The sequence below is a fragment of the Hordeum vulgare genome, chromosome 6H, assembly GCF_904849725.1.
Source record: "Hordeum vulgare subsp. vulgare chromosome 6H, MorexV3_pseudomolecules_assembly, whole genome shotgun sequence".
NCBI lineage: Eukaryota > Viridiplantae > Streptophyta > Magnoliopsida > Poales > Poaceae > Hordeum > Hordeum vulgare.
In genome coordinates this window covers 66,118,117-66,128,412 of record NC_058523.1, presented here as the reverse complement: position 1 = coordinate 66,128,412, position 10,296 = coordinate 66,118,117, and the positions used below count along the sequence as shown (strand labels likewise).

The 10,296-nt window shown below is 45.5% G+C and overlaps 1 protein-coding gene across 15 annotated transcripts; it reads left to right on the top strand.

The window, feature by feature from the left end:
* The first annotated feature begins 433 nt into the window (after positions 1–433).
* Positions 434–8,898, top strand: LOC123401523. Of its 15 annotated transcripts, none has more exons than XR_006611111.1 (9): positions 450–586; positions 747–861; positions 1,031–1,222; positions 2,419–2,586; positions 3,069–3,164; positions 5,592–5,682; positions 6,598–6,678; positions 7,290–7,782; positions 8,859–8,898. XR_006611111.1 is itself a non-coding variant. In XM_045095348.1 (5 exons), exon 5 carries the CDS (start codon positions 5,175–5,177, stop codon positions 5,724–5,726), a length of 552 nt encoding a protein of 183 aa, XP_044951283.1. In that variant the 5' UTR covers positions 434–861; positions 1,031–1,222; positions 2,419–2,586; positions 3,069–3,164; positions 3,301–5,174; the 3' UTR covers positions 5,727–7,693. The 15 variants fall into 15 exon arrangements, 1 of the variants encoding a protein (XP_044951283.1); XR_006611119.1 differs by adding an exon at positions 3,301–3,336 and having other exon boundaries at positions 450–861; positions 3,069–3,105; XR_006611109.1 differs by adding an exon at positions 3,301–3,336 and having other exon boundaries at positions 451–861.
* Positions 8,899–10,296: the final 1,398 nt, after the last annotated feature.

Sequence of the window (10,296 nt, the reverse complement as noted above, 5' to 3'; positions counted from 1 at the left end):
TGGTGGCGGGGGCGGCGTCGGCAGGCGATGGCGCGCGCGGCGGTAAGCGGTGGCGGGGGCGGCGTCGGCAGGCGGTGGCGAGCGCGGCGGCAGACGGTGGCGAGCGCGGCCGGCGGGGCCGAACGGGCGAGCGGGCGAGCAGCGGCCGGCTGAGGCGAGCGCGGCGAGCAACGGCCGGCTGGGGCGAGCGGACGAGCAGCGGCCGGCTCGGGCCAGAGCGGTGGATGCGGGAGGATGGGAAATGATAAGATTAGATGCGGGAGGATGGGGATTTTTTTTACTGGTATTCCCCAACTAGCTTCAATTAGCACCTCTTCTCGGGGATAATTTTTTTGATGGGTTAGTTTCCATCTAACGCAAACTAGCACAGATGTTTGGATACTTTGAGGATTAGTTCAGCTCCAATTAGCCCCAACTAGCTCTAGCACTCGGATCCAAACAGGGCCATCCCCATCTTTGTGTGTCCACTCTCTCTGGAACCCTAACCTCCCATCGCATTCCTCCTCCCGACGGCGCCCGACCCTCCCCATCTCCCTCCCTCAGATCTCGATCCGCCGCCGCCCCCACCCCACCATGGACGACCACGGTATGGCACTCCACGCCTTCCCTCCCTCTCCCGGCGCCGCCGCTCCAGCCCTCATCATCTTCATCCCCCGGCGCCGCCGCTCCTCCACTCCACCTCTCCTTGCCTCGCTGCGAGAGAGAGAGGACCCGCCTCACTTTTCTGATCTCAACCCGCGTCGCAGCTCACCTCGCCGGCGGCCATGCACCACCACGACGATGATGAGGGCCCCTTCAACGACTCCAGCCCCTTCCTCCCTGACCCCGCGAGTGGCGTCGGTGACTATGGAAACTACGAGGGTAGGCCATCCATCTCCTTCCCTCGTCTTTCTCTCGACATGCTAGTAGATGAATCTGTGTTTGCCGTTCTCCTCGCCATGCTAAGATCCGTCGGTGCTTGGGAGCGGCCTGTTGTGCTCTTCTGCTTCTCTGTTTTCTAATCTGCCTGCTCGATCTGTTGTTCTCACAGGGGATCCGCATCCGCCGCCACGGCCGCCCCGTCGCGGCCCGGGCTCGGTCTCCAGCGGTACCGGGCGGAGGAATCGAGGCGTTACCTAGCGGGCGGGCGGTAGGGGGCTGAAGCTGGGTTGGTTGGACAGTGGCCGGCTCAGATCCATGAGCGCGGGACCAATCTAGTTCACCGACTGATGCCACGGCAGGGGTACCCTGTTTATCTATCTTTTACTGCTTTTTTGTTTGTTTGTTTGGGTTTCTGCATGATGATGGATGGGGCTGAAACCATGCCACCGCCTGATCGATGCTGGATGGTAATTGTGCTATGTTTTGTGCATGCCAGTACTAGTAGTACCACTAAGTTCGTTCCTGGGCAACCAGCGTACAGAGGATTTGTTCGTGCCTGACCTGTACTGTCTTGACCTCGTGTGTTCCTTATGGTGATTGAACGGCACTACAGATTACGTTTCGGTAGTACCATCGGTTTCCTGACCAAATTATGTCGAATTGCGTTGGCGGTGCTTTTCGATTCGATTCTGATCCTACTGAACCATGCTGCCGTAGACCATAAAAGGGGAAGCTCTAGTTGGCTATGGGTTTTAGATTTGGCATGTCTTTATCTTCACTGCATAAGGGGCTGCATCTAGTGGTAGTTGGCTTTGACTAACTGTGCATTTATGAGGCACTGTGTATTGTTGTTCGGCAAACAAGCTCATAGTTGCCTCACGTGTTCAAGTTTTACATGGAAAACGAAAGATGAGACATATTTAATTGCAGAGTAGCATATGTGTTTGCATCATGTGCAACTTTTCTGGATATCCTATATCGAGAGACGTGGTATACATTTACTTGAAAAAGGGAAAAACAATACCTTAATACAGAACCAGTAAGCAAGGTTTGATTGCTGCTATAGATGGCAATGAAGTGCAACAAGCAGAAGCAGGTTGGCTTTGATGTCATTCATTGGTTTGTGGCATTGTGCTATTCTTGAACTGTGTATATCCTCAGTACGTTACTGGTTAATATTACTAGAATTAGCTTTGTAACATCTCAAAAGAAGTGTATAAATTGGAAAAAAAAAGTCGGATACGATGATAGTTTGTAGGGCCCAGGGATACATGGTAGTGAGCATTTCCAACTAGATGATCTTTGTGATGATATAGATGATTACTTTGTTCTTTACTTACCCTATGGCAAAAATTAAATTTGCGGTTGGTCAGTGTATGCACTTCTCTTTGACTAGATATATCATTTGATTGTTAGGTCGAAAGATCCAAGTGGCGTGAAAATAGCTACACAGCTACACGTCTTGTCCAGATCATTTCCTGAATCTGACTTGTGTGCACTAATCTGCTGGTGCGCTGGACTGTTTGCTTAACCCTCTGTGTGTTTTGGTGTGCGCAGACCAAGGCTGACGTGCCGGCACTGACGCGCACCAGTATGACGACCCGGAGGACGCCGCCATCGCGGTGCTGCTTGACTCCCGCTTCGATGGAGACAAGGTCGATGCGGTCAAACGCCCTCCTCGCCCTCCTCGCCCAGGGCGTCGACGTCGCCCGCCTCTTTCCCTAGGTTTGTGAGCTTATGCTCTGTTTTGTCTTAGCAAGTCCAATTAGGCGTGTTCTGATGATAGTGATGAACAATAGTGTCTTCTGATGTGGTGGTGCCAAACAAAACTTTTATTCTTATGCTGAGCTTACTTTTAATATTGTGAATATGAAAATTCGGAGGTTGTACTGAAGTTCCATTCATTTTATTCTGTGTCCTGAGCTTACCTTTGTATCTCGGGATTTTTTATTCATATGTCGCCCTTCCTTTGGATGTAGTTTATCTTCGTACATAAATCAATCATGGCATTCTTCCTATTTGCATTTTATTATGTTTTTAAAATTCCCTAGCACAACTACATATAAGAATGTGGGTCTGTGTTTTCTTATTTCAGTGTCTAGGCATCTGTGCATTTGCATGATGTTTAATTATGTGCTATGGAATATACATTAGATGATGTAAACTGTTCTTCTTCTTGCCTAATTAAATGCGCTTTGTTTTTTCAGTATGGATTCCCAGGTCAAGCTTGAAGTCATGGTGAAGGTGATGATATGGGTTTCCTATCTTCAGAAGTAAAATGTTTGCTTGCTACCTTCTTTAGGGTACTGTTTTCTAATCAAATTGTTGGACACATGAGTTATTTATACATATCATGTGCTATTTATGGTTACTTTTATGCACTGATGGCCACCTTCTTGATTACTTAGCTGAATTATGTTTTTGTGTATTAATCATCAGGTGCTAGCATTTGGCTTCTATGTGCAAACATGATAAGTATGTATACTTCTTTGAGGTTCAAATTCTACAGATGTTGCATAATATTGGTGTCAAAGTGTCTCTCCTTAGGGATTCATTTAAACCGCATATGAGCTACTAAAACAATTGTTTTGCTGTTCAAACATGAAATTGTAGTTCTTTGTGTCAAACATCGAAATGTTGTTTACCTTGTCCTTCTATGCTTAAATAGTAAAAATGTCGCATTTATAGGATTGTACACCTGATTTGATCGGAGTAGGATTTACTCGCTACTCATAGTTACTACCTGTATTCACTGATTTCTATGCATCATTTTGCTTGTTTTACTCTTATTTACATAGACAGACTGTAGGAAAACGTTGCATGGGAAACAAAAAAATTTTCTACGCACACGAAGACCTATCATGGTGATGTCCATCTACATAGGAGATTTGGATCTACGTACCCTTTTAGATCGTACAACAGGAAGCGTTAAGAAACACGGTTGATGTAGTGGAACGTCTTCACGTTTCTCGAACTGTCTCATGAACCGTCCCGCGATCCGTCCCACGATCGGTTCCGATCTAGCGTCGCACGGAAGACACCTCCGCGTTCAGCATACAACTCGACGATGATCTCGGCCTTTTTGATCCAGCAAGCAAGATGGAGAAGTAGATTAGTTCTCCGACAGCGTGACGACGCTCCGGTGGTGGTGATGATCTACTGCTGCAGGGCTCCGTTTGAGCTCCGCAGAAATCCGATCTAGAGGTAAAACTTCGTGGTATAAGTTTGAGTTGCACGTGGCAAAGATGTGTCTCAAATCAGCCATAAGCCACCAATATATATAGGAGGGAGGGGAGGGCTAGCCTTGAGGCCTTGCCTCAAGGGTGCGTCGGCCAAGGGAGGAGGACTCCTCCAATTCGGTTTGGGAAGGAGGAGTCCTCCTCTTCCTTCCCACCTCCCTCTTTCCCGTTTTCTTTTATTTTCTTATGGTATTTTCTTATGTGGCGCCATGGGCCCTTGGATTGACTCCACCAGCACACTAAGGACTTGTGGCGCCACCCTAGTGCCTTGGGCTCACTCTCGGGTGGGTGGGCCTCTCCCGGTGAACTCCCGGAACCTATTCATCACTCCCGGTACATTGTCGGAATTGCTCGAAACTTTCCGGTGACCAAATGAAACCATCCTATATATCAATATTCGTTTCCGGATCATTTTGAAAACCATCGTGACGTCCATGATCTCATACGGGACTCCGAACAACATTCGGTAACCACACATATAACTCAACTCATTACAGGAATCAGGGAATTTGCCGTCTGGCTGATCTTTGCCGTCTGCTGGCTGATGGCAAAGAGATTCTTTGTCGTCAGCTACCAGCAAACAGATGGCAAAGAACTAACTAATGGCAAAGATACTCTTTATCGTCAGCCTAGGGCCTCTTTGCGTTCTGCCTCGACCCCTTTGTCGCCAGCTTATCCCCTGGCGGATGACAAAGGGGACGGCCTTCTAACAGCGCCCCATCTCTCCACCCCCATCTGCCCTCCCTCGATCCCCATTCTCCCTCTCCCAGATCCACACCCCTCTTCCTCTCCTCCCCGCTCCCATCCGACAGGCAGAATGAGCCCCCGCCCCAAACCCTAGCCACCGGGGAGCTGGTCTGGGCCAAGACCAAGGGCCACCACCACTGGTGGCCAGCGCGCCTCCACTCCCCCTCCACCCACCCATCCACTGAATCCCCACTCGTCTCCTCCCTCGGCACCGAGTACTCAAATGACCACCACCCCGCCGCAGCCGTCAAGCCCTTCCTCCCCGCCCCCGATGTCGACGCCTCGCCCGTGCCAACACCGGCCTGACGTTCATCGCTGCCATCGCCCATGCTTGGGCCATCATCGTTGGGATGCCCCTGCACGCGCGACCCTAACTCCTCCGACCGACTCCGAATCTACCGACAAGGTCGTCATCACCACCGTCACCAACCTCGAGCCCTGCGGCTTCCTCGCCCCCTCGCCAGCGCGGCCCGTGTGCGAGGAGTCGGGGTCCCGGGGATTCACGTGGAGCACGTGGACATCTCCGCCCTGCCGCTGCTCAACACCGACCTCGAGACGTCTTGCCCGTCGTCGAGGCCGACCTCGAGACGTCCTGCCCGCCGTCGAGGCCATCCGCGACCGCACCTGCGCCGCCGACTGCTTCCTCTTTGGCTCGCCACGCCAGAGCAAAACTACTCCATCGCAAGTAATTGTTGCCCGCCCGCTCCTCCCCACTCCTTAATTTCAACCTTGTTTTCCTGCCAGGTACTCTCGGATTGCTCAAGCCATGTAAGTATCTCCCAAATTGGCACTTTGTTGCTGCTGCACCAACTGAAATACAGAGTTAGTATTAGTGGTGAGTATATTTTGGCCACAAAGCAGGGGGAACCCCTTTTGTAAAGAAATGGATACAGTTTATAAGTTAGTATTAGTGGTCAGTATATTTTGGCCAACACATGTTCTGATGTTCCCTCTCAAATTAAACTAAGGATTATGTTATGGTTTCTTGTCGGTATGGGTAAATTTTGGCTGGCTTTGCCAAATCATGCATTTCTGTCTCCATAACTGCGGAGTTTCTATTCCACAAGGTGGATTCATATTTGGTTGTTCATGGTGCAAAACTAGTGGGTTCGGTTCGATTGTCATGATGGAAATTTGGTGGATATCTTTCCCATGCCGTTGTCATGATGCTTAGTTAGTGGAGTCCTGTCCGGACATGACCGGTTAGTAGATTGTTCATAAAGTAGAATAGAAAATTTCTTAGGCCAACTTAAAAAAAAGGAGCCCATTTTGTCTGGTCAGTAAGCATGTCAACATCAAGTGTTAGAACCTCCTTTATTCCTTTCTTGCAGATTTTATAAAGAAAAGTGTGTCAATATTCTGTCATGCCCTTTTAATTCAATTTAATATGGTTCTGTGATAACTGCTACACCTGAGAAATGCCCAATTCTACTGCACAGAATATATGTACCTTCCCTCTACCCTTGTCCAGCAGAAACCAACATTCATGTACTTGTTGCTCTATCAAGTTTAGTTCACACGAGTGCCCTTCACATAACAGGTCCATATCTTACTATTCCTTTTTTTAGAAAAGGAGTTAAAGCCCCGGCCTCTGCATCAATCGATGCATGCGGCCATCTATTCTTGTCTTCCAGTAGTTTAGTTCACACCATATCTGGAGTACAAATCAAGTTTATTGCTAAAAATATTTATTATGATGGAACATACAAATCAAGTATTATTTTTATATTAAACTAAAAAAGAAATGCAGATGTTCCAGCTGGTGGCGTTGACCCGCGACAAATGTTTTCAGCGGTTGGTCTTGCTGAGAGGGTTATTGTTCATGTCGAATGTATGTACACATGTTTATGTCCAATACTTTAGATCATTCTTTGTTTCCCTCCAACGGGCTAGACTTTGTAAATGATTAATTGACATGTTTGCTTGAGTGCATGTAATTGTTTTTCTTCATCTAGTTATATACTCCAGTAGTTTAGGTCACACCATATCTGGAGTACAAATCATGTTCCCTTCATCTAGTTTAGTACATGACGTACGTGAGCAAACCATGTGGTGTTGTTTGGGCATGCTTCTTTGGAGCAGAGTTCTTTTGTAGTTTAACATGGATTGCTGACTTAGTATTTAGCATAGCTGTATTGGAGTTGGACCCTCAACTTGTCACTCTAATCATCTATGAAGATACTCCCATAGGTGAGGCAAAGTACCCCTATTCTCCCTCAATTTATTCGCTGATTGATATGTATACAGCTAATTAGAATGGTCATGCACTCAAGCAGTGCATGAGTGCAGACAACTGCTTCACGCTTCAAATAAAATTCCAAGAATTCGTTGTGTGGTTGCAACTAACTTTTTATTCAGGACAAGTTTGATCAACTAAATGATTTGTTGTTCTTTACTGTTAGTGAGAAAGGTTGATACCATGTTGTTTGTTTTGCAACATAGGGAAGTTCTTTAGTAGGACATGATTCAGTTTTCTCATCCGAATCTGCACTCTAAGTTAGCTCTCAACACCTCGGAGTCCTGATAGAGGTATACTACCTCACATCAAAATTTTCTATGCAAGCAGGCGCTAGAGTCATGGGCTTGTTATGATCTACTAATTAGGTTTCTGCATAAAATTGCTATCTCTTTGGCTAGCGCCGATAGAAGACGTATGTTGGTTCAGCAATGCCAAAATTGCATAGTTGGATGATGTTTAGGATTGTCCCAGTTGTATCATTCTGCTCGCATAACTTAGTGTTAAATGTGCGACACTTATTTTGGGACGGAGGAGTATTTCTTAGTAACAACTTTATATTAGGTCTGCAAACTAATTACTATTGTAACCAGCAGCACACCCTATCACCTTAAATCACAAGCGATGGAGCAGAATCGATGTGAGCTAACATAAGCAACTGTTGCAGACTTGGCTGGGCTAGACCCCTCTCACATCAAGGTAATATGCAATGCTACTAACAACAATATCATCTCCATGCTTACCTTTACGTTTTTTTAAGTATGATGGTTTCCTTTGTTAGTTCACCTCTTTTACACATTGTGATTTTGAATACCTATATCTCTCACAAACAACTATGGGAAATAGTGTTGTTCGTTGTTAAGCTTGATACGAATGTTATTTATCTCCACGTCTATCTTCCCCGTCAAATAACTAAGATTCATAAATATGCGTCAATGTATGGCATTTTATTTAATTCCAGACTTCAATCTGAAGTTTTTTGAAAAAAATACTAGTTTGTATGCAAGGAACATCATATTCTGTTTAAACCTAATTATTATCGCGTTGTTGTACGCTTTGGTGCATGAGCTTGTGCTCATGTAAACTAATGAGCACTGTAATTTGCCTTCCAAAATTAGTCATATTCTGTTTAAACCTAATTATTATCGCATTGGTGTACGCTTTGGTGCATGAGCTTGTGCTCATGTAAACTAATGAGCACTGTAATTTGCCTTCCAAAATTAGTATTGTTACCATTGTATTTTACCATCCATTTATCATTATCAATCTACCATTGCCTCTATGGGCCGGCGTGTCGCCACGCTTTTTGGTGCTAGTTGATATGATTCCTACTTCAGTTAGTGCTCTAAGTGGTTAACTAAACTTTTAAGTTTCAGCTACTAAAATCATGTTGAACTGAATAGTCCTACTGCACTACTTGCCGCAACACTTTTGTTTATTTTTTGGTATTAAGACATGATTGGTTGGTCTATTTGATAGGATTTCTGGTTCAAAAAAACAACCAAAACATACTTGAAGCTATACTTCTGTTTATAATGTCCTTGTATCATGTTTTGTTTCCTTCCTGGACATGGTATGGTCTAAGTGTTGCTTCTATGGTAAATGGTGTGGTTCCTATAGTCCTGCTGCTATTTGATGCTATTATAGTTAGGATTCTACTCCTTGGAAGTGATGCTTGTAGAAAATGTCTTAGCTTTATATGGCGAAAGGTTGTGCATTAATTAGTCGTCGTCTTCTTCTTCTTTTAATTTTCTTAAATACTTCAATTTTTGCAGATTAGATTCATTTCATGGAAGCTGGCATTGATGGACTGCTAATGTTTAATTTTTTTCATTTGTATTGACGAACAATGTAAAATTTATGTATGTATATATATGAACTATGTGAAACTATGTATTGTGCTAGCCTATGTGTTCTCTAGCTTGTTAAATATTTTATGATGATGTTGGAAATATATATGCTATGAAATATATGTGTTGAAGATGTTTGAAATAGATGCTGTGAAATGTATATGTATGCATGTATGTATGTATATTTGTGGTATGAAAATGCAGGGGAATAAAATAAAACAGATAAAAAAGGAGCAATACGGGTTCTTTGCCATCTGTCAGCAGATGGCAAAGCCCTTTGCCATCGGCCAGCAGACGGCAAAGACCCGTCTCCCGGCAGACGGCCAAGACCCCTTCGGGCGGCAGACGACAAAAGCTTCGTTAGATAGCTATCTAACGGAGTCGCCCTATCGGCTGCCGTCTAGCTTCCTTTGCCATATGCTTGCTGTGGCAGACAGATGGCAAAGCCCTTTGCCGTTTGCTTCCTACCGGCAGACGGCAAAGAAGGCCCTTTATCGACGAAAGCTATCGTAGAGCTGGCGGACGACAAAGGTATTTGCTGTCCCTGGAGTGGCCCTTTGCCGTCCGCTATGTCGGACGGCAAAGAAGCTGATTCCTGTAGTGACTATAGTAAAACATCATCGAACCTTAAGTGTGCAGACCCTGTGGGTTCAAGAATAATGTAGACATGCCCCGAGGCACTCCTCGGTCAATATCCAATAGCGGGACCTGGATACCCATATTGGATCCTACATATTCTTCGAAGATCTTATCGGTTGAACCTCGGTGTCAGGATTCATATAATCACGTATGTCATTCCCTTTGTCCTTCGGTATGTTACTTGCCCGAGATTCGATCGTCGGTATCCGCATACGTATTTCAATCTTGTTACCGGCGAATCTCTTTACTCGTTTCGTAATACAAGATCACGTGACTTACACTTAGTCACATTGCTTGCAAGGCTTGTGTGTGATGTTGTATTACCGAGTGGGCCACGATATACCTCTCCGTCACACGGAGGGAAAAATCCCAGTCTTGATCCATACTAATCAACGGACACCTTCGGAGATACCTGTAGAGCACCTTTATAGTCACCCAGTTACGTTGCGACGTTTGATGCACACAAGGTATTCCTCCGGTGCCAGTGAGTTATATGATCTCATGGTCATAGGAATAAATACTTGACACGCAGAAAACAATAGCAATAAAACGACACGATCAATGTGTTACGTTCATAGTTTGGGTCTAGTCCATCACATGATTCTCCTAATGATGTGATCTAGTTATAAAGTGACAACACTTGCATATAGTTAGAAAACCTTGACTATCATTGATCAACTGGGTAGCCAACTAGACGCTTGCTAGGGACATTGTTTTGTCTATA

Excerpts from the sequence above, each read along its gene's own strand:
- LOC123401523 (XM_045095348.1), top strand. The coding sequence starts at position 5,175 with ATGCTTGGGCCATCATCGTTGGGATGCCCCTGCACGCGCGACCCTAAC.